At 28.1% G+C, this 26,485-nt stretch overlaps 2 protein-coding genes across 3 annotated transcripts in view; one reads left to right on the forward strand and one right to left on the reverse strand.

Moving 5' to 3' along the window:
* LOC113370750 (GTP-binding protein GEM-like) overlaps positions 1–18,765 on the forward strand; it is an 82,013-nt gene extending 63,248 nt beyond the window's left edge. For both annotated transcript variants that reach the window (XM_026611441.1, XM_026611440.1), the window contains 2 exons: positions 14,655–14,790; positions 18,516–18,765. In XM_026611441.1, the coding sequence (XP_026467226.1) occupies positions 14,655–14,790; positions 18,516–18,756 (377 nt within the window). In that variant the 3' untranslated portion in view covers positions 18,757–18,765. The remainder of the gene's footprint in view (positions 1–14,654; positions 14,791–18,515) is intronic.
* The window catches only part of LOC113370748, a 543,405-nt gene that overhangs the window by 248,847 nt on the left and 268,073 nt on the right, over positions 1–26,485 (reverse strand). The window lies entirely within an intron of this gene.

Below are 26,485 nucleotides of genomic sequence, written 5' to 3' on the forward strand. Positions count from 1 at the left end.
AGTACGCCTCTCAGTCAAAGCCAAGTGAATATTTTTTGAATCATTCATGGCGATTGATCCTTGCAAAAAACATTTAAACTATCTAAGAAGTAAACTTTGAAAATTAAAAATCTTGGTACGGAATGATTCAAAATAATGAAGACAAAATTTGTAATAATTAATAATTTTTTTATAAATCTAATAATTTGATGTCATTTTTTGTCACCAAATGACACCTTTTTGGATCACCAAAAACGCTGACCATGCTCTCGCAAAATTTTCGATAGTTCTTATTTCGTCATACAAGTAAACAGTGTCTTGAATTATTCAAATCGGACGCTCCATTTTTGAAAAATTGAATTAGCATTTTTTTAACTCTTTGCTCCCTATTCCGAAATGGGTGGAACTGTCTTTGCAAAAAACTAATCAGCACGTCTTCCCGAATGCCAATTGGCAAAAAATTGTAACTGCATAAACACATGCATACATCCATTTTTTCTAAGGCATGTCAAAATGTTCAGGAGAACTTAAAGCGTAGAGTTATATAAACAATTTTATTTATGATTTTTTAGGATTATTATAACTTAGTCTTCCTGAAGTTGAAAAAAAAGCCAATTGGAGAAAGCATACCAAATTGTCAGATATTTTAGTTTAAGATTTAATTTTATACTACAGGCATATTTAAAAAAATATATTTTCACATACAAAAAAATGACATAAATTAATTAACAACAATGAATATATTGTGTTAATTCGCCATTGTTTGATTTAATACCGAAAATAAAACTAGAAACAATCGAACAGTTTTTAAAGCGTTTTAATTATAAGATTCACATGAACAAAATTACAAAAAACGAACAGTTTTTCAATATTTCTTCAAAAAATCTTATCAGTTTGATAATTATTATATTAAATATGATACATCAAGAAAATATCAATGCGGCACCCACGAATAATAAATTTGATTAGAAAACGCATTACGTTCTATTTCATCGAAAATGATCTCTAAATTTATAAAAAAAAATTCAGGATCTATCCTTAAAATGAATTGTCGTGTCATTTCATCGAGTTTAAAATATTTACATTTTGAAAAACTTGCCGCCCCCTAAATTATGCCGCCCCAGGCCCGGGCCTAACGGGCCTATGGGGTAATCCAGCACTGTTTATATTAGAAATTCATGTTATTTGTTAATAAAAATGTTTAAAAGATAAATTTGGTTATAATTCTTCTCCCCTAGAACCTAACTATATATTTCAAAATTAAGGTGGCACTCTAAATCATATTGGTAGAGTGGCTTGGCACACTACAGTTAAAAGCTTGCCGACCCCTGATCTAGAAGACTATGGTATCTATCGTCAAAAAAATAATCATAAAAATCGTCGAATTTTTTTTTTAAAAAACTTTATTACAAGAAAACGGCCCGGCCGATCTCTACCAAAAACTAATCAGCACGATTCCCAACCAATATCTTTCAAACGGTTTTTGAATTTTCAAAATCGATTCAGAATTGCGGGCTAAAACGTAGACGAAAAATTTTTCACTTTTCTGCCATTTATAAAGAAACGGCTTGGCCGATCGTCGCACAAAACTGACAAACAATAGTTCTCGTCGAGATACATCGAATGGCTTTCAAATTTTTGAAATCGACCCAGCCGTTTTCGAGAAAACGTCGATTTACGGCAAAAAATCTGTTCACATACACACACACACACACACACACACACATACTTTTTCCAAATTTGGTCTCATTCGATTCAGAATGGCTTGAAACGTCGAGAAAACATAAAATTAGCGAATCGGATTTTTTTTATGAAAACATAAACTTCTCCTTCGGGAAGTTAATAATATAAAAGTACAATATTAAAAATAATTGCTTCAATAATGTTGCATATAATTGTTATAATCTCGTATCATATTTTAATTGGTTTTTATTAATTATAATATCTAAATAACATTTTTCTTATTAATAATTTAATATACACTATCACCAGGGACGCTCCTGGGGCCCTCAGGGCCCGCATGCCACTTTTTTTTCTAGCGTTTTCCCCCCTGTTATTTTACCTGTTACATACAGTTTATTATTAAAATTGTTATCAATAATTAATATTTGGCTTTTGAAACATTTTACTTAATTTTTTGGGCATTTTACGCGATTTATTGTATTGAGCAAATCATAGAGAGCGAAAAAATTCTAGCATTTCATTATTAAACATAACCATAACTGTTGACACTGATGACACTAGTACTTTATGTTAGATTATTTTAATTTAATTTTTTATTATTTAAGATATCCAAAATTGCGTCTTAAACTTCTCCTAATTGATATCGTAAGGGCCGAATTGTATGTATTCATCTTTTCTTTGCCATTTGTTGTTTTAGAGTGAAATTTTTAACGTATTTTAATATTAAAGATTATTTTTTTACAGTTTCTAAATTTTTCATCTATCCTATTTTACCCATTTTTAACTTAATTTGCTATTTTCTTATTTTTTATACCTTTGCTAGCGTAAATTTTCATTTGGTCCATTTTACTTCACCCACATGTAAGCTATTAATATATACAAATTTATATTATATTTATGTATACAAGTTTATAATTATTAATATAAACAAATCTATTGAATATATCTCAAAAATGACACTTATGAAACAATTAAATAACGTATACATAAATATCATATTATGGTCTCGTAAACTAAACAACAGCGCTCACAATGAAAAAATCTAACAACAAATGAAAATACCTTTGTTATGGATTTACATGCGATGACTACCCTAATAAAGCTCTATATATTACTTGCATGTCTATAAATTTTATCTTTAATATCTTTTTCGCTTTTACATAACTGCACATAATATTTTATACTATTGTTAAGTAACAATTATATTTTTCTTTTTAAAATTTAATGCAATATTAAATATAATATAATTCAATATTCGATATTTCGTTAAAGTTATAAGTAGTTTTCTCGTTTAAATTTCTTATTTCCATGATTGCAATTATATTTCATTTCTGCCTAATTTTGAAATTGTAGGTTCCAAATAAATATTTTATCAAAATTTTTTTCCATCGGAGTATGATAAAATATGGCCAAAAAATCTCTATATAAATATAATCATTATTTACTTAACTTACTTAATGCAATTTTGACACAATATCTGTGATTATACTAGGCTGAATTTATTTTAGTCCTCCGATGAGCCATGTATAAATTTAATTGATATATTATTAAGGGGCTGACACATAACAATCACTTAAATATTTTTTTGAGAAAACGTCGATCAAAGGTTTAATTTTGTCAAATGAATGAATGAATGAATTTTGAATTTTAAAAATCGATTCAGAATTGCGGGCTAAAGCGTGGACGAAAAATTTTTCACTTTTCTGCGTTTTACAAAGGAACGGCCCGGCCGATCGTCGCACAAGACTGAGAAACGCTAGTCCTCATCGAGATACATCGAATGGCTTTCACATTTTTGAAATCGATCCAGCCGTTTTTGAGAAAACGTCGATTTACGGCAAAAAATCTGTTCACACACACACACACACATACATACACACACACACATACTTTTGCCTAATTTGGTCTCATTCGATTCAGAATGTCTTGAAACGTCGAGAAAACATAAAATTAGCGAGTCGGATTTTGTGATGAAAACATAAACTTCTCCTTCGGGAAGTTAATAATATTAGTTTTTACTAGATCAAGTTTGGCCATAATTTTTTTACTTTTTTGATTCTGGCATACGGAGCAGCGAAGCAACGAGTGAGTTAGGGTGATATTCTAATTTTTCATGATGACTATTCGATCTTGTTTTTACGAAGTCTTCAATATATAGCACTTTTAGATGATCATGCAGAGTTTTATTGCTTTAAAATCAAATTAGTATCTCATAAGATTAAATTGAAATACAGAAATTTGACTGTTCAGAAATAACACTAAAAGCCAGCAGTTACAAGTATTTTTATAATAATAAAGCTGTCTGCTATTAAGCAATAATAATTAAGATATTTGCTGCAAAATATCTTCTGAATAAAATAAGCTCGTTACCCCAACCTCTGAACCGATTTCATTAACTAAGTTTAAATCAATTATTTTTTCGTTTCGCCCAAAGTTCTCTCCATTAACCCTAAAGCTCATCAACTCTCTTCATGACTATATCATGGCGAGTGAAGAGACACCGAACCGATCATCCGTTTAGTAAATTACCGTAATGGGTCTGACCAGTCAGAATGGGTCATCGTTCATGGTTCAACGGTTGCGTTGACTGGTGACACGCTCGTCCACTCGCCCACTCGCCCTCTCGCTTCGATGATTAACAACGGGCCGAGGACTAGGGAAACTTTAACCGAATGACCGAAGGGTACGCAAAAGCGGATAACTATGCTCGTTAGTGGAATCTGATGTTGTAATTTGACTATTTATTATTTTGTTGAAGTAAGATTTTTTGCTTTGGTTTTGCGACAACACGTGGACTCTAATTGATAGATTGTTGTGTCATATACGGGACAGGGTACGGTTGAGCCACATTTTTATGATCAGCAATAATTTTGTTAATTTTTCAGTTAGCTGGGAAAAAAATAAATAAAATCGTAATTGGAACGTTTGTGAAAATCTTAAAATACTGTCCTTAAAATCACGTGCAAATCTCAAAATACTGTCCTTGAATACGATAAATTAGTCACAAAATCAAATAGTATAAGAAAAGGGAGAGTGTCACAAATGTCTACACCCTTCAGGAGGGTTGTTACATAGAAATAGGTTAAAACTCCATAGCTATAAACATCGAAATGGTTTATAACGACTTTTATTGTTAGTAATGTATAACATTACACAACAATGTATAACATTACACAACATAATCATTTTAAAAATCACGAAGCTTATGAATGTGATATAACAATATATAATGAAATATGTTTTTTTAAACAAAGTTAACAAGAAACTAGTGGCTTATGGCATTGTGCTGTAAGGCAAATTGCTGGAACTTTCCGCAGCGTAATGAAATTTTCGAGGAATATTAAATGTTTTTAAATAGATATTGACGTTTGACTGTTTGTTTCGACGTTGGTATGTATGTGATATTTTTTTGGCGAATACGTTCAAAATATAAACTAGTGGGGTGTATGGCATCGTGCCTTAAGGCAAATTGCTGGAACTTCCACTTGGAATGTTTTTTAGATTATTCAAATCAGATACTCCGTTCTCTCAAATATTCGATTTATATTTTCTGCACTTTTTGCTCCGTATCTTTGTAAGGGCTGTATCTGCCTCTGTCAAAAACAAATCAGCACATCTCCCTATCAATAGAAATCGAATGTTTTTAGAACCAATCAAATCGGTTGACCCGTGTGCCCGAAAACATAACTGGAAATTTGCATCCATACATACATGCACACACACACATCAATTTCTCAGAAACCCTCAAAACGTCGAGAAATGTAAAAGTTTGCAATTTCGATTTTTGGCCCATTACAATAGTTTACCCTACGGGAAGTTAATAATAAAATTTAAAAACTTTGGACTATATTCGACACTATGTTTGTGTCATCTTCAGCAAGTTCTTTATTTAGAACTTTCCAAATTCTTTTTTCAATTATAAAAATATTTTAACTTTTTATTTGATTTAAATCAAATAAATATATTATTATAGGTAATGTTACATCGTCTAATATTTGTTTATAAGAATTATATAAACTGAATTTTAAAGTTAAAATTATTCATTTAAAGTATGTAAGTAAACTTTAGAATTTCAGCCAGAATTAAAATACAAGATATACAAAAAAAATTTCTTTGAAAAAAAATTTTTTAAAGATTTTTTTTTTAAAACAAAAAAAATTGAAACAAAAAATTCTTTTATTTCCATAAGCAATTATTTTGTCAAAACAAGCAGAACGTTTTTTGAATCATTCAAATCGGATGCTTATTTCTCTCAAAAACTGCAATTTTTTGTACACTTAGCTGTGTATTTTTGAAAGAGCCGGACCTGTCTTTACCAAAAACTAATTACCTCTTCTCCCACAAATTGAATGTTTTTGTGGATCAATCAAATCGGATACTCCGTTTTCTCAAAAACTCGTTTCTGTATTTTGCACTCTTTGCTTCGTATCTCCGTAACGGCTGAACCTGCTTTTGCAAAAACTAATCAGCACATCTCCCTGTCAATAGGAATCAAATGTTTTTTGAACCATCCAAATTGGTTGATTCGTGCGCTCGAAAACGTGAATGAAAAATTGTATCCATACATACATACACACACACATCTATTTTTCTGAGGTATGCCAAAATGATCAGAAACCTTCAAAACGCGAAGAAATGTTAAAATTTACGATTTTTGGGTGTGTACAATAACTTATCCTACGGGAAGTTAACAAGCACAAAGCTTATGAATAAAATATAACAGTATATAATAAAACATATTTTTTAAACAAAATTAACAAAAAAATATGCTGAAATTTGTGATCACTTTCCTTTCTATAATTAATAAGTCATCGTCACGATTAGTGTTATTACAAATTCTTCTTTAAATTCAGCCAAATATGTTAACTAATACTTATAATTTAAGTAATCAATCAAAATATTACAGTAACTATATTTACAGTGAATTTTTTTTACTAGTTCTTCATCGTTATTTTATTAATTCAATTTTTACGGTTTTCAATCAATAAAATTTGCAACTTTGCGCATGAATTTTGGGCTTGACTGGAGATTTAATAGATTTCATTATGATGAACTTAATAACGAATTTTGCATTTAATATTCGAGTTCATTCTTTCAGCTCTTTATTTCAGAAGCGATCATTGTGCAGGTACTTCGAATATTATAAAATTACTCTGCTTTAAATATTAATTATGAATAAGCCTCACAAGAGCCTGAAATAATACTTGTTTGCTTATGAATAAATAAATAGAATTAAAAAATATGCTAACATCTAGTCAAAATCATCATTACAAGGATGTAATAGCTAATAAAACCTGCGCATTTTAGGTGGAACCCCACCCCGCATGTTTTTTTTTCACTTGATCTATTTCAGGTCACCCCTACTTTCAGTATAAACTTTCACAGACCAGTCAGAATCTTTTTCCTTGTTCCTTTGTTTTTTTCCTTACTTTTTCTCTTACGTATTCTGTCTTAGATCAGCTACATTTTCAGCCTTTTACACGAAAATGACATAAAAAACATCACAACCGTACCCACAAAATTTTTCACAACCGTAACTAACGCACACTTTTGGAAACAATTTATCAAAATGATTGAACTAAATTATCTACGCAAAAAATAATTGTTGGAAATTAACTACTAATGCTCCATTTATAGGCAATTGACATGCAAAATAATCTACCTACAGGAGTAACAGTAATTATTAAAAGAAATCAAACGAAAAAACTTAGTTATGTTAATGCAGGGTGCTGACTCAACTCAATAATGGAAACTTGTTTAAACAAACATACTTCATTTTTCTTCCTTTGAAACCTTACTCAAAATCAGTACATTTTAGCTGTTATGACGACTATCACTATCGTACCCTGCACAACCGTACCCAGTGTCTCCTAGTGTTAGTTTGATATTTTTTAACAATAAAAACGTAAATGCATGTTGAATTTTAGTATGTAGAATTTCAATATCTATATAACTAAGAATAATAATTGTATGTGAATCTATTTTTATCGATATTCATCATGGTTGGCTTTCTATTAGACACAAAGAAATACATTATTTTTCGCTACGTTTTCCTGCATTTTAAATCCGTTTATCTTTTGGAACTTAATGAAAGCGAATAGCTGAACTAAAAAGCCAAATCCCTCAAAAGCGTTATCATTCAAATCGATTTGAAATGTAGGATTAAATCCACATGTAAAACGAACGAGATAAATCGAACGAAATACAGTGTCCGCCATCGGCTTTCCGCATTTACATACAACGACGTCTCATATAAGAGAAATCGCGTTTTCGATGAATTCTCGATGAGTTCCAAGCAATGTAAATAAGCTCTCAGAACAAACTGCAAACATCATCGTTGTGTACTTACTGAATCGGCAAACCAAATACGTGAACCTCGCGGGCCATAAATTGTTCACTTGGTTTAATCAAGCAAAGCTCAACAATAGACGGAGGTCGAAGACAAATTCTGCTTTTTTTTGTACACATATATTGTACATACATTGACTTTCTTACATAGGGTAGAGAGAGGCTAAAAGAACCGCGGGTAAAAAAAAACACCAACATTATCTTAAAATCAAGTTTTTAATTTTACAACGATGTTTAAAATTGAAAGACAAAAGATGTATAGTTAAGTTACTATCTTAATTCTGACAACAACGCCGTCGGGATATAAACGACTATGTATCAATAATCATATTAAAGTTTTTTTTTTGGTTTTGAGATTTTTTTATAATATACTAGCTGTACCCGTTCACGCTTTGCCTTGATTTAGTTTGAATTAAAAAGTTGAACAAAGATGTGTATTTGTTCCATTTAGTTTAACGTTACTGTTCAACAATTTACCTATTCAACAATTTGTCTGCGAATTTACCCGCAAACTTGTTAAACAATCTACCATTTTACCGACTTACAAATTTACCTGTCAACCTATTTATCTATCAATCCGTTTCACATGTCTACTAATTTACCTTTCAACTTTTTTATCCGTCTTGTTACTTGTCTATCTACCAGATGTCCTGTCTACCATTTTACATATTTTAACCTTTTTTTTTTACAAATTTACCTTACCACCAGCTATCCAACAAATTACGTTTTCACCAATTTACTTGTCTACCAATTCACCTGTCTATCAATTTACCTGTCTACCAATTTACCTATCGACTGTTTATCAATGTACCATTTTACCGGCCTACAAATTTATCTCACATCCTGTTCTACATATCTACCAATTAAGCTGTCAATCTGTTTATTTATCTACATATTCGTCTATCTGACAGTTTTTCTCTCTACCATTTTACATATCCTCCAATTTACCTGTCCACCAGTTTACCTTCATAAATTCTCTAATTCACCTTATTTATTTACGCATTATAAAGAAATTAAAGTTAAAATTGATTCCACGTTTTAGTTAGAAAACGTTTGTATGTGAAAAAGAAAAGGGCTGTTTTTAGGGGTTTTCCGGCAATTATTCGATTTTTCCGACGTAAGAACCATCCTTGGAGTTTAACGATCATTTTACAAAAAAGAATTGGCCAAATTGGTCCAGGCGTTGTTGAGTTATTAACAACACATTTTGCGATTCATTTTTATATATAAGAAGATAATACGTGAATATAATTTTCAAGTATACGTTATTTAAATGTTTTATAAAACGATTGTGCTTAACTTCCAGTAGGGTAAGTTTTAATAATCGGCAATTACAATATCTTACAATTTTTTATATCTTTACGTTTCGACGGTTTCTGAACAATTTGGCATGTCTTGTGTGTGTGTGTCACACAAAAGCCATAGATTTGCATTGACGAGGAGACGTTACTGATTAGTTTTTGACGAACGCAGCTCCAGCCGTTTCGAAGATACAGAGCAAAAAGTGCCAAAAATTGTAAATCAGTTTTTGTGATAACAGAGCGTCCGATTTGAATCATTCAAAAAACATTTTATTAATAATTTTAACAATTTTTGGGAAGGCAGGTGCAGTGGTTTTAGAGTTCCACTAAAAAAAAGTAAAAGAACGCCATTTGGCAGTCAAAAATAATCATTCGATATAAGCACATCAAATTATCTGATAATTTATAAAGATTTTAATAATTAGCACAAATTTTGTTTATTGTATTTCTATGGGGTCCGTAACAATATTTATTAGTTAAACATATTTGAAAAATTCAAGTTTTCAAACAAGTGTTTTTTTTTCAAAGTTTTCCAAACATTTTACAGAATTTTAAAACAAAAAAATTGGTACGGAAAGTTCCAGCAGTTTCCTTCAAGGCACGATGCCCTAAGGTAAACTTTGAACTAGATTCAACCATTTTTTATGTAACCTCTTTAAAAGTTTATATGTGAGTGGGGGTAAAAAGAATAGAAAAAACCTCCAAACACTAGCAAATAATAAGAAAGTTGTAAATTTGAAATTAAATTAAAACGTGTAATTTTGAAAAAGATACATTAAAATAATAGTTATTACAAATTTACTGATAATTATTTATTATATCATAATTACTGTGCAATAAATGATCATTTGGTTAATGCTCTTAGTTAAAATATATATTAGCAATTTCTTCAAAAATATATTTTCTACTGCCTTTTTACTTTTTACTTTAGTATCGACCATACTATAGATTGATTTTGTGACAATTTGTTTTCAAGGGTACTCCTTAATTTGCTATTTAGTGAACCGTTTCTTTTCGCAATATATTCATTTTATTCGAACACAAAGTCTATTCAGCTCTTTTATTAATAGTACTTGATTGAACACACATTGGTACCTTTATAAATATATTATTTATGTAGGAAATACTTGCGATTAAATCTCTCTGAGTAACGGTTTTCAACGAAATGAAATGAAGTGTACAATTTTCCCGTGAGCAAACATTAAATCGGTTTGCGGTAAACATATTTGATTTAGGATTTGAAGTATATAAATAATGAAATTCGATTCAGAAACTAAAGAAAAGGAAGCTTATGAATAATACGATTTAGTGAATGGTGTAACTGCGTGTACAATTTCATACATTTCTTTGCAGAAATTGAGGAAGGAATTCAATCAAATTTATAGTAGATATAAACGAATATATAAAATTACACTTCGAAAATAGAAATGCATTAAATAAAAATAATGCGTCTATAAATGCAGAAATACATCTATATAGAGTCATTAAGATATGAATGAATAATAATTATTTTTTCACTCTTGTCTGCAAAAAATAATTATATATCACTTGTAGACATTTTTCATATTTTTTTTTTTGCAAAATCATGGACGAAAAATGCATACGTAAGACATAACTTAACTTTTATTTCATTTAGGATAGAACAGACTTAAATGTTTGCGGGTAAAAAAGACCACCACTGATTTCTCAAAAAAAAAGTAAAATTGAGAATTTTTATCTACAATATTTGCAAGTAGAGTAAAAATGATGTTTAAAAATCTCTTTAATATTTACTATGTTACTATCGGAGACAAGCGGCAATATTTGAAAATCCACAACAGAAGTATTTTTGTTTCGATGTTAGTTTTTTGGTTGTGAGCACTGTTGTTTAGTTTACGAGATCTCAGTATAATTTTTAAGTATACGTTAATTAATTAGATGTATTGCTAATTTTGATATAGATTTAACAGTTTTTTCAAATAACGTATATGAAAAATCACACCTGGGTGGGGTAAAAAGGACCTGTACCCTAGAAGAGGTGAAAAAAATAAAAAATGCAAATAAAAAAGGATAATAATTTAAAAAAACACTTTCACAAGAGACAAATTAAATAGATATTTATCCCAACACTGCTGATGAATATTTCTGAAAATCAAGGTTATTTACAGTGATATCTCTAAAACTGCACCCATGCAATTGATATTTTGCATTGGTGGAATTATGTAGTGAAGATATTTTGTAAAATCCCTTCAAAATTAATATAGAACTTGTTTGGCCCCTGACCGTCGCAATTTACCCCGCCTTACAATGATGAATTGGCCAGGATTCTACTGAACATACTCAGATAGTTGTTTGTTTGATATGTATTATTTTTTGTAATATAATTGGTTTGGTTTTTTACAATATAATTGTTCAAACTCAAATTAAACCTATGTGCCTCGCCCTACCCTGTTTCAATATATGTACTAATATTTTTACTAGTATATGTGATTTATACTAGTTTTTATACTAGTATATATAATTTTTACTTTTAGTATAAATAATAATATTTTGTGCACCTACCCAGAAATGTGAAGTTTTGTATAAGTTAAACTTGTCAGTTAACAAAAATTTAAAATATTTGATAACACGTTCATTATAGTTAAACAACTACTTTACATTTTTATTTTGTTATAGACTACGTCAATGTATACAGAAATATTTATCGTGATGTGTTATCGGTTTTGATTATCATTTTTGTAGAAGAAAATAAATTTAATTTTTCATGTTGAGAATATACTTCTCTTTCTAGCAACTTAAAAAAAAAATTCATTGAAATATGTTTTTGAACATATTAAAAATAATCAAATTGAGAAATGTATTGACTTATATAGTTTTTATTGAATACAGAAATTTACTCGAAATTTTGAAAAAGCATATACAGTTACAAAGTTCCTGATGAAAGTTGATTTATTCATAACGTGCTATCAAAAATTTACTCGTATAATATTTGTTCATGTTTGCAAAGGATTATAAGGTACTCTGTTTCCCAAGCCACCGTTGAACAAATTGTTAGAGTAATTGCGATATCTGAACCGTAACAATAATGTTAATGAGCTGACAAGACCCACGAAATGGCAATAATCTACGATAGTTTACCTAACATTTTATCCTCGTACAAAGAATAAGGGAGCTGAAATCCTGAATTCTTAAGCCAAAGAGTATTTTCGTTTTTTACCCAATCTTATAAATCGTGAATTTATCTAACGTGTTTTTGATATTGCGGTAAACGAGTTGCATCTTGAATATCGAATTTACATTGATATTTTGTAATTCTGTGCTTTAGCAATATTCACCAATTAGTTTCTTTGGGGCTTAGATTATGGTTTTATGTTTCATTTAGTAAAAAAATTAAATAATAACCAATAGCCTGTCATATTTAATGAAAAACTATTATGTCAAATCATGTTATCACTTATGTATAGATCTCTGAGCAGATGAAGAAGTGATTTAAGAATAAATTTTCACCACTCGTTTGTACTAAGACAATGGAATGGTAATAGGTTTATTTCAGATTAGAAAAGCTAGAGGTTAGTTGTAACAGTTTTGTTTTAATTAATATATCTTGAAATCCACGAATTATATTTTTATGAAATAAGAAGGGATGGTTGCCGAAACTATTCCTTTAGTTAAACAAGTAAAAATATATTCACATATGTTCATCATTGCACAATTAGTCTAATTCTAGAATAAATGCGGTGTTATAGCTTACCTCGTACTTGGGACTATTTATAACATCTACCAGAATGAAAAAAATTAAATTATTACTTTGCGAATAATTTGAAGTTCATTTTTTACCACCAGCAAAGTTTATTGAAAATCGTTTACATCAAAGCTCTGTCTAGCAATTACTGGAAGTAAGAACTCGTCAAGGAAACCCACCTAAAGTACAACATTGTAGAGGCAGTGGTTTATTTAGGAACCATGAACAGTAAAATGTTGATGTACTATTAGACATAATGCATTAAAAGCTTCCATTACACACAGAATGAAATTAAACCTATAAATCCTTTATTTGTATAACACAAAAATTAACAAACCAAAATTTGAACTTGTTAGTCATACACTTTATGCCCATAGGTTTAAGTAAATATCAATAATATATCACAATTATTATTTTGAATTAGCGAAAAACTATGTTGACAATTGACACATAACATGCTCAAATTTTAAAGTTTTTCTCTTTGAATTAGTTCTCTTAAAACTAGTTGGAAAATATTTTTAATTAAGTAACTGAAAAATATTCAAGTGATAAAAGATTCAAGAGAGTTGTACTTTAGAACAAGTTTTGGAATAACTTAAATTGAAATAAGAAGATAAAATATAAGTGAACTTTTTACGTTAAAAGGTTAAAATAAAATGAATAGTCAATTTACATTATTTTTTTTTATTTACAACATTTTAATAATCCATGTTATTATTTTTGTAACTCTTTTTCCTCCTGTGAATAAATCATCCTGAAAATAAAATAAGCTTTAATTGTTATTTTATTATTAATAATTCTCTTTGATTATAGCTTTTTAATATATATATATATATATAATATAATTTTACTGCATATTTAGGTATTTAATTTCTGTATATTGTAAATTTGTGTTTTAATTAACATGATCTAATTATCTAACTCTAACAATTGATAATAAAATATCACTAATATATATTCATCTGGTAAAATGAAGTTGATTTCACAATTTTTCAGATCTTTAATAAATTTTTATGTTTGAGGAAGGTTTAATAAATTTTTGATAATACAAGGTTTGAGGAAGATCTAAAATTATTTTTCAAATTGGAAATTTAAACTACTGATCATAGCAATGAATAATTAATCAATAAAATGTCTTGGCAATCTTATAATGAAAATGATATAGAACTAAAAGACTAAAATTATATAATCAAGAACTGAAACAAACTAGAAAACTGGCAAGTTAGTACAACAAAAAACTCTGCTAACTTAATTGGAGAATTTAAATAGAAAATGTTGTAGAATGCTGTTTTGTTTTATTAAAACAGTTTTCACTTACAAACAATTAGTATTCATGCTAATTTTATTTAATCTATTTTGTTTAGGCTTTTAGGGAACAGTTTTTATACTGGTTTTAATATACGATAAGAACAAAGATCAATACTAAACTTGCCAAAACAACATGATCAAGGTATGAATGTAAGAGATGAAGCTACTAACACATTTTATACTCGTACCGAAAGAGTTAATTTCAGATCTCATTTAAATTTAATTCAATAACATGAAAATAAAATATTCTAGAATATTTTATGCACTTACCTGTTACCTCAAGGAATATGTTCAAGTTTTATCATTTCTTTCAGAGGGAAAGGCCATGGCTACAGCTTACGATTGCAAATTCATTGAGACTTCAGTCGGCATCAATCACAATGTGGACGAACTTCTGGTGGGGCTATTGTCACAGATCAGACTTAAATTAGAAAACCCAGAAAAATCACGGTAAGATAAAACTTAGTTGTTAAACCAATAAAGTTTTAAAGGTCAACATGTTTATTTCAAAGTTTCAGAATTTAATTTGCTTAACAGAATAGATTTTGATTTTTTTGAATAAAATATTTTTCAGATCATTATTGAATTTGTTTAAGGTTGAAAATAATATTATATATAATTGTTTTTTTTTTTATAATACCGCAAAAGCAGACGATTGTTGCACAGTCGCACAGTAGAAGCGTTAAGCAAGCTAATGCCACAAGTGTCATCAGCATACTGTTGTTAGATTTTTTTGTATATATTTTTTATATTTTAAAAATTATTTTTATGTAATGTAATATGTCTCAGATCATTTTGACATTTATTCATATTTTTGACATAGTGAATCGTTTGTTTTCATTAACTATCATAATATTGTTAATTACTAAAATTATAAATATAATTAATTTTTATTTTTCCTGTGGAAAATTTGCCCTCATCAAACAATATAAGTTGTTCTTTTTCACACCCAAAAGCTGCTATATATTACTAGCCCTTTTAGATGTAACAAATCTTTTTTTTTTTTGAGTCCAATTATTTTACAAACGCCTAAATAAACATTTTTGGCAGCTATTATTGGTATTTGCTTCGCCTCAAATGGAAAGTCTTCAATTGTAACTTTTTGAAATCTTTAATTATAAATACTAATTAAAATTGCAGACTTATATCTATTTAAATATTCTCTATGTATTTACAAATAAAGAATTCTAACTCATTCGATCTCGACTCGGAAAAGCATTATTTCAGAAGTTCCATTATTAACTTCCCGTAGGGCAAGTTATAGTAAGCGCAAAAAAATCGAAAATGAAAATTTTTGCATTTCTCGACGTTTCTGACGGTTTCTGAATATTTTGGCATACCTTAGAAAAAATGGATGTGTGTGTGTGTATGTATGTGCGTGTGTGTATGTATGTGCGGATACAAATTTTCGTCGACGATTTCGGGAACACCGATAAACCGATTTGAATAATTCAAAGAACATTCGATTCGTATTGATAAGGAGACGTGCTGATTAGTTTTCGGCGAAGGCAGGTCTAGCCGTTCCGAAGATACGGCGCAAAAAGTTCCGCAAACGGTAACTCAGTTTTTAAGAGAACGGAGCGTCCGATTTAATAATTCAAACAACATTTTACTTGTACTGACAAGATGAAGAATTGATAAAATTTTCATGAAGGCAGGTCTAGCGGTTTCGAAGATTTAGTAAAAAAAGTAAAAAAAAAATGCCATTTGGCGTTCAAAAATGATCATTAGACATATGCACATCAAATTACCAGATATTTTATAGAGATTTTAACAATAAGTATAAATTTGGCTTACCTTCCTATGGGTTCCGTACCAATGTTTACGCGTTAGACGGCGACACGGCGCTTACGCGCTTTGATATTTTGTCTTTATGCAGTTAAAGCAGTACGATTGCTTTGAAAAAAAGTTTTAATCTTCCAAAATATGTCAAATTAAAGAAAGTAGTTAATCAAAAATCTTATTTTTTCGAAGTAAAATTTTTTCAAAAATGTTAATCGTTTTAAAAAAAAAAAAAAAATTTGGTACGGGAAGTTCCAGCAATTTGCCTTAAGGCACGATGCTTTAATTGCCTTAAGACAAAATTCCACTTACAGCTAGTTAATTATCAATTTGTTTTAAATCTTCCTTATTAACTTCTTCTATAAGGACATCGGTGCATTTCCAAATTGAATCGGTCCCACTTGGATACTTAAGCGAGTTATATCCTTTTTTATACACAATAATTTGAATAGTATTAGAAAAATGACCAGTTTCACATCTCTTCAGTGATATCAAAATAGTGAGGTATTAGTATAACTTGTTATCCTATACTATCTTTTTATATTATATTTTATTCAGTGGTATTACAATATATTCATTGTGTATATTCATTTATACACATTCTTATCAACGGACATTATATGTTATATTCTATTCTAATCAAATTATCACTTTTCTTTATTTTATCAAATTCAGTATAACTGCTTGTATTACTAACACTTTTTGTCAGTTTTTTACTAACACTTTTTTTAATTAAGACATTTTTCTATGTATTCTATATACTAATCAAATACAGTGTCACGACTTTTTCGTTTTGAAGTATTAAATTATTACAATGTTTATACATAGTACAAAAATTTCATATGGGTCCATTTTCCATGCACGTCGGGGATGTTATCATTACATTATATAGTGTGGCTCAAATATTTGCCATAGTAATCAAAAATTGATATAAAAATATTTTCCAGACGACTGCAATTAAAACCACATTATTTATTAACTTGCCGTAGGGTAAGTTATTGTAATCGTCCAAAAATCGAAATTGAAAATTTTTGCATTTCTCGACGTTTTGAAGGTTTCTGAACATTTTGGCATACCTCAAAAAAAATGGATGTGTGTGTGTGTATGTATGTTTGGATACAATTTTTCGTCCACGTTTCTGGGCGCACGGTTTTTAAGAGAACGGAGCATCCGATTTGAATTATCTAAAACACATTCAATGAGTAATGATTGGGAGAAGTGGTTATTGGTTTTTGGCAAAGGCAGGCCCAGCCATTTTGAAGATACAAAGCTAAATATGCAAAAATGGCAGCTTTTCAGAGAACTAAGTGTCCGATTTAATTGATTCGAAAAACTTTCTGCTTGTTTTAACAAAATAATTGATTTTGGAAAAGAAAATTCTAAATTTTTTTTTAATTTTTTTTTCAAAAAAAAAATTTTTTTTGTATATCGAAAATAAGTCAGATTTTATTTTTAATTCTGGCTATAGTTGTATTATACTTTAAACAAATAATTTCAACTTTGCAATTCAGTTTATATAATTCTTATAAATATTAGACAATGTTACAATATTTATAATAATCTATTTGAAAACATTCAATATTCCTCGAACATTTCATTTCAAAGTTCCAGCAATTTGCCTTAACGATGCCACACACCCCACTAGTTTTTCTATATTTTTTACTCTAACAACAAGAAATAAGGAACTTATTTCGCATATTTTCAATGATATTTTGGCAGAATAATGAAGTAGAAAATTGATGGTGGAAATATTGGATCTATTTTGGTTAGAACATTTTTTGTTTTTTTCTCATTCATACATATTTCTCTTATCCGATCAGAATGCTATCTCTTTCTCATAAATATATTGTTAATAATTTCTGCTTATCATTTCTATTAGCAGATTGAAAAATAAATGAATTTAAAAAATCTTAACAGATTTGAGATAGTAATCCAGAATTGTTATCAAAGAATTCTAAATCTAACGACAATTCATGTATATCTTTGCTTCAAAATCTGTGAACGTATATCAGAATTGACTTATCTCTCTTCTTGTGATTTCCCAAATAGGAAAGCCCATTTATATATTTTTATATATTTTCTTCACAAACCATTCAGAATTTTAATTTTGTCTCAAAATTCTAATTTTGTCTCTACAAATAAAATTTTTCAGAGGTCATATTGACTGACCGGTAGTTCAGCCACATGAGAAAATGAAAAAAATAACTAAAATCAATGAGTGAAGGAAATATTATTAGTAAATTCTAAGAATTATTTGAAATAATATTTACACGTTTGAAAATGTCTGTTTTACAGAAAGTTTTAAACAGTCAATTTGACCGACGTTGCTAGGTTTTGCATTAAAGTCGTATTCTCAAATAAATTAAATCTAAAAAAAAATATTTTTATTATAGTGACCTGTTCCGTAAACGGAGTACTCGCAAAACAAAGCACAGACGAGCTTCTCCCGTCACAAACGGTCTCAGCCCGCCAGTGTCGCCGTTGCAGAGAAGCGGCCCTCCAACGGCCCCATCCTCACCCAGGAAATACCGCGGGTCCCGGACCTCTGCTTCGCTTAGGGTCAAAGGGCTCCTGGGCAGAGTTTGGGCGAGAGATTCCAAGTCGAAATCGTGCGAAAACCTTCATGTTTTGTAAGTGGTTTATGAAAAGCGTATCTTATAAATATGTAAACGTACGATTTCTTTGTATATTATGAATAATGGTATTTTTTTGATCAATCACTTTTTTTATAAATTTTCTCTTGATTAATTACTAAGATTCTTACCAGAATATTAATTGAAGCTATGAAATTAAACGATGTTATTTTTTGGTAAAAATCTTTAAACAATAGAAAGTATTATATTTACCTATTTTTTATGATTTAATATTAAAAAATGATAATTCTTTTGAAATTGCATTATATTTTCATAACATACAAATATTTGATGTATTATTTAATGGTGTAGTATAATTATAGTGATAATTTAATATTTTTATATACAATTTGTTAATAAGATATAAATGTTCTACTCATTAGTTTTGTGTTTGAAAGTATTCGACACATATGAACTCAAATTTACATTAATGATAATTTTTATAAATACTTTGAAATAATCATATCAAGGTTAATATTGTCAAAATTTGTAAATTATTAAAATTTCAAGTTTTGCTTATACCACAATTGTAAATCAAAATTGTAATAACTCAAGATACTGGACAATTGCTCAGTAAAAAATATTAATTCCCCATTGAAGTTTTTTTTTGTTAAGACAATCATTTAATTTTCAATATGTCTATATATGGTGTTTGGGTTATAATAATTTTTGATTTATAATTGACATAAATAAGTTATATATATTCTTAATTGTGATGTCATAAACTCCAAAAATAATTAGAATAGTTGTTATATTTGTAAAACATGTCGATTGATATACGTTAAGTATATTCATATTTGTATTCAAGTTTAGAACGTTATAGTGCTTGAAATTAAGCCAAATGGGTCCATAAATGTTTTAGCATTGTTAGCTAATCGTATATTATAAGAGTTATATGATAGATGATGGATTTAATGGGTTCTCAATCATCAGTCTTGTAGTTGAAAGCAACCCCATTGATTAGATCCATGTGAAATTTTTATACGATTGCCCAATAGTTATAGAGATTTGAAGAAAAGTATTTTTCTAAAATTAAATGTTTATTTGACATGGTAAAATAGTTAATAAGCGGCTCAGATCTTATTTTGTTTAAATTAAAATGTTAATTGTTATTATAGCGTACAAATAATTAATAAGGATTTAATGTGTTCTATTAATATTATTACAGTATTGTCATTTTTAAGACTGAAGAAACAGCGGAAAATGTTTGAAAAAAAAATTATATTAAGTATTGCATATATATATATATATATATATATATACTTTACTTTCAATTGGCTGCTGCACACTTTGCATAGGGTTTTCTTATTTTCATATTTAATTTACTAGCACGAACTAAATAATACAATGTGTGAACATAAATTGCAATATTTTAAGTTTCATAACAATATATAATAGTTATTCAATTTATAATTCTTAATTGACGCATTTCAACTTATTATTTTACCCAAATCTTCACTTGAAAACATGTATGGTCTTTCTCGATGATTTTTAACGATCAATCATCATTTTCCTTTATAAAGCGAATGTAACAATAATTTGCAAGACTCGAATGTTCTGTTTTTGCCTATATAATTAATTTTTTATGAAAAATCGTAGATTATGCCTTTGACAAATTATTTACAGATAATATTTTTTATGATTTTTTTTTTTTGCATTAAAAATGTGTTACATTATTAAAATGCCTATTGGACATAATTTCATTGCAAAATCCCATTTGAATAAAAATTATTTTATTGAGCACATAAGTTTTGAACAAAAATGTAATTTCTCAGAAAATTGTTAGCGAAGTAGTATAGACAAATAATTTTTTTGATTTTGTTTCAAGTATTGCCACGTTCGGAAATTTCGGGTAAAATAACATAGTAATTTTAAACTACAACAATTAACCATAAGTAGATGTTACTACAGCATTTGACCACAACCCTTATATGTGCTTTTCAGACCTAATCACATTATATGTCATAAACGATATGTTTAAATTTTATTTACAATTTATATAAAAAATCCCAAATTTGAATAATTAATTTGTAAATTGTATAAATAAACACCAAAAACACATTTGCACGATACAACCAATGAAAATCTAACTTTATCTTGGATTTATTGTAAAACTTTTAGACACCCTTCGACACCAATTCCTAGAACAGAAATGACCAAACTTATGGAACATTATTATTGTCTTTATAGTATATAAATAGAGTAAGAAATGAAAATAATGACAATATAAAAAAGTTAGAAAACAATTAGTTACTGAATTTTATTTTTTAACATTACATTACTATTGCGTTGAATTTAAAAATAATCCATAAACAAATTGTATTATGGATTAATATTTTGAAGAGTTCCATATTTTAGTAAAATGTAATAAAACTATATCGAAAGATATATTTTTAGATAAAACATTCTATATAGAAATGTCTTCCAGTTTTACTTCCGTATCGAAAATAATTAAAAACTTTTTAGTATTGTCATTATTGCTTTATAAAAAAAAGTTATAATCATATCATCGGTTGATCTGACGTGTTTAGAATTTATTAAATTATATGCTATGCACAATTGGGAATTTATTAGAAGTAATTATATTAACTACGATATAGTTATATGAAAATATATCGTTTATAAAATAAATGTTACAAAAGGTCATTAACAATATTTACAGATTTTGAGAAACGGCTGCGCTATGTATTTTTGCTAAATATTTTGGTAATTTAATTAAATTTTGTATAATAGTATTAGCATATTTTTGAAACTAAAAACACACCATTGATGTTTCGAAAATTTGATCTTAGTTATTAATTCTATATGATATTTGTAAAACCTTTTCAGCTTATAAACTGTGGTCATGAAAACATTATATTAAATCAAATGCTCATTATACTTATTATTTTTTATCTAAAGGATATTGAAACAAAGAACAAGAAAGTGAAGAAATGTATTATTACTAAAAATATATAAAATGTTAATACAAGCATAGCAAACTATAGATCAACTGGAAAGGTTTGACAAATATAGGTAGAAATCATGGCATATTCAATATTTAATATTTTTTAACCCTGAATGTTGATGAATTTAATATTTTTTAGAGGTGAAAGTACCATTTCTAAGATAATTATACCCAGAAGTGCTACTGCTCGTAGGATTTTTTTTTTTGTTATGAGTTTTAAATAAAGAGGCTATTCCTCTGCGCCATTACTTCATTCTATTAAGAACCTATTTTTTAATTATACTGCAACAAAAATTGTATTTAAAACAATTCCTATACATTAATCAATTACTTAAGTAATGTGTGATTAATGACATATAGTGCAGTAAACGGAGCGTTTTAGGTCTGAATTTTTTTACGGTGCTCCGAATTGAATGAAATTTTGGAATTAAGTTCATCTTACCCTCAAATTCAAAAGTGAAAATAATTCGGGTTGCGCCATCACCCCCCAGGGGGATGACACCCCCTCTCAATTGTGTAATTACATTTTTTCAAAATAACATCGGAAATCGATAGAAGAACTAATTATAAGAAAAAAATGTCTTTTATAGTTTTTCAAAAAAACTAATACTTTTCAAGTTACTGGCCACCAAAGATTCATATATTTTTGGCGTTTTTCTTCGTTTTTTTGCAAATATCTCCTAAAATATACATTTTAACGAAAATCATGTAATGAACAAAATAATGTCAGTAAAAATCTTACTAAATCGGTATTACATAAAGTTTTCTAGGAAAAATATTAAGAAAGATTTGAAAGAGCAAAGTTGTTTTTTATTTCGTTCAAGAGATAATTGTTGTATTTAAAGCCATCTAGTGTCGAGGTTTTACATTTTATGCATTTCGGTGAAATTGGGTTTTATAGTGCTCAACATAAGCTTCAAAATGAGTGCTGTTACAAGTTTTTTGCGTGTAAAATGAGTGAGCTATCGTGCAAATAAGAAGCATATACAAAGTTTTTTTCCTTTAAATCACATGGTTTAATGAGCGCCATTTCCACCAGAATTAAAGTAATTCACATTCCATCTAGAATTCACTTCATTATAGACATCTTGATGGATTCTAGCAGATTCACTACTTTAGTACAAACTATGTTCAGAAAACTCACGATTTTATAAAAACTTTTTTTTCCAATTTTTTTAAAAATCGAAATTATTTTCATTATATCTCAAAAAAAATAAAAGATACGTATAAAAGCATATAGATAAAAATCAAAGGGATCTTTCTGGCTTATTTTTGTTTTTTATTATTTTTCTTTCACACAAAAGTTGACAGAGTTATGAATGTTTAAAGACTGCGCGGCCGCGCAAATTGGAAAAAAAAAGTTTTTATAAAATCGTGAGTTTCCTGAAAATAGTTTGTACTAAAGTAGTGAATCTGCTAGAATCCATTAAGATGTCTATAATGAAGTGAATTCTAGATGGAATGTGAATTACTTTAATTCTGGTGGAAATGGCGCTCATTAAACTATGTGATTTAAAAGAAAAAAACTTCGTATATGCTTTTTATTTGCTTGATAGCTCACTCATTTTACACGCAAAAAACTTGTAACAGCACTCATTTTAAAGCTTATGTTGAGCACTATAAAACCCAATTTCACCAAAATGCATAAAATGTAAAACCTCGACACTAGATAGCTTTAAATACAACAATTAAATCTTGAACGAAATAAAAAACAACTTTGCTCTTTCAAATCTTTCTTAATATTTTTCCTAGAAAACTTTATGTAATGCCGATTTATTAAGATTTCTACTGACATTATTTTGTTCATTACATGATTTTCGTTAAAATGTATATTTTAGGAGATATTTGCAAAAAAACTAAAAAAAACGCCAAAAATATATGAATCTTTAGTTGCCAGTAACTTGAAAAGTATTAGTTTTTTTGAAAAACTATAAAAGACATTTTTTTCTTATAATTAGTTCTTCTATCGATTTCCGACGTCATTTTGAAAAAATGTAATTACACAATTGAGAGGGGGTGTCATCCCCCTGGGGGGTGATGGCGCAACCCGAATTATTTTCACTTTTGAATTTGGGGGTAAGATGAACTTAATTCCAAAATTTCATTCAATTCGGAGCACAGTAAAAAAATTCAGAGGTTATACCCTTTTTTCCTCTCCGTTTACTGCACTAATAACTGTTTAAATAATTCATTGTATGTCAAGATGCTGACTTTAATGAGCACTCTCTAATGTTTGCAATTTTAGCGCAGCCGACAAAAAACATTAAACTTAAACAATGACTGATATTTGTTTCTATTTTGTCCAAACATATTTATATATATGCATCATTTTATTTGATATATGTATATATATATATATATATATATATATATATATATATATGCACATATAGCTATGTATACATATATGTGCATACATTAAAATAGTTTAATTAATATTTATTTTGTACATAGTTACATTAGAGAAAGTAAGAAGGAATATATATATATATATATATATATATATATATATATATATATATATATATTTCTAACACTACGTAGAATGATAACCGGAATAAAAATTAAAATAAATTCTATAAATATTGCTGTTGCATGCTTAAACTAAAATCTTATATCTTACGAACATTTTATATTAGGAATTCAATTTAACCTCTCTATTTATTATATTAATGTTCTCATATTTTTAAAAAAAAATATTACTTATGCAAATAAATATTTATCAGAAGTACTTTTATATTCATTTTAGTTTCAGATCGATTCTTTTTGTAGTGATTTTAAATGTTTGACCATGATTTAACCATGAAATCTAGGTGACATTATTGACAATCTAAATCCATGCTTTTATCGCTAAAGTACAACTTACTTATAGTTTTAAATTAATTTCAATTCAAGTTTCAATATCTTCTGAACTTTTAGGCATACCTTAGAAAAAGTTAATGTAGTGTGTATATGTGGGTGCGTAGTATATATTGTTACGAATATTTCATTGACGTTTTTGAGAGCATAGATTAACCGATTTGATTGATTAAAATAAAATTCATAAAACATAGAGCAAGCTGTAGTAATAAAAAAACGAGAATGAACATTTTTGCTTATATACTTTTCACATAAAAGATTTTAGAAAAAAAAAATTAATAAAAGTTGTTTCTTTTTAAATATTTCAAAAATAAAAATTAGATTTTCTCATGATTTCCAGAAAAATTCAAACGGTTAAAAAAATTTAAAAATTTCCAAAAAATTCGAAGTTTCAAGACCGATCAGGATTTTTAAATATTAAACATTTTCGAAAAAATTAAGAAAAAAAGTCAAACATATTTACTTACATAAGTTGTGTGTAGAATACGCTTGTCGCTCAATTATAACTTAATAATTGAACGCTTATAAAAACATTTTTAATATCCTATGAAAATTTTTGAAACAATTTGTTCCTGTAAGGCTAAACTTTTTGTACGTGCTAAGTACCATTCCAGAAAACCATCGTCTGGCAGCTGTAAGCCCAGCACATCGTGGTCGTCCAGGCGTTTGAAAGTGTAAAGGAAACCCGAAAATTGAACTTGTTTATGTTAGTTTCCAACTTTTATACAATCTAATTTATTCACTAAGAAGCTCAAAATTCATAATGCTAGACAATTTCAACCTGCACAAGGACCTGCCACACGAGCCGAAAAGTGAGCAATATATCATTTTTTAGTTACATTTTCATATTAATTTATACTATTTTCATTTTCATGATTTCTGTTTATATCATTTTTTTTGTATTTCATATGTAATATTTCTTTTTAACTAAGGTATATTATGTAATTAAATTTTAATTGTGATATTTTAAGTGGAATGTTATCGGAGCTGCCTTATAATAGTATTGTGAATTATTAAATTTATAATCAATATCAGTATCCGTTGCAAACATACACATACATTATTTAAATATGGATTTGCATTTTATCTCTAATTATGGCATTAAGAAGGAATGCTTAGGTCCAACATATGCATATTACCTAGTCGTGTTATTAATTTTTCAATATTCGACTGCTTTTAGATATTTTGACTTTGACAGCAACCGGCAGATTTCATATCAAAGTACGAATTATTTGCAGAATTGCTAATTGTCAATGTCAAATATCGAATTGAGGAAAAAAAATCAAAAGAGAAAAATAAGCGGAAAGTGCCACATTAAATGCTTGGATTTTGGTATCTACATAAGGAAAGTGTTTATTAATAATAAATCGGTACCTATATTCTTTTATTCCTGTTAATTGTATAGTTATTATGCGGCATGACGTTGTAAATTACGTTACTTTTTCTATTTTTACTCTCTTCAATTCAAACACGTTTCATTTGAAACCACTTTGAAACTTATGTATCGCTGAATTTAGGTTTTTATTCTTAACTATTTCTAATGGTAATTATGAGGAAACATAATGCAATTTAAACATAAAATCACTTGAAATCTTTCACACATTCAATATACAGCCTACTGTACATGTATATTATTCGAACTATTGAAAATGTTAATTCAATTTTTAGTGAATGCTGATAAAACTTTTTCTTAATTTCAGAAGTGAATACTTATTTTTTTCATTAAAAAATTTCGCCAAGAACTTAATTTATTTTTCCAAAACAAAATAAAAATATAAAATTGAAACAAATTTAATAAAAATAAAATAATTTAATTTTCAAAGAATTTTTGTAAATTTGAATCATACTATAGATATTATTTTGCATTGTTCATTATTGTAATATGCCAGAAATTGTAGTAGATCATTGTGTAATTTTCATATAA

Source organism: Ctenocephalides felis, unplaced genomic scaffold (assembly GCF_003426905.1).
Source record: "Ctenocephalides felis isolate EL2017-DRISC unplaced genomic scaffold, ASM342690v1 CF-g0.4_SCAFFOLD_01492, whole genome shotgun sequence".
NCBI lineage: Eukaryota > Metazoa > Arthropoda > Insecta > Siphonaptera > Pulicidae > Ctenocephalides > Ctenocephalides felis.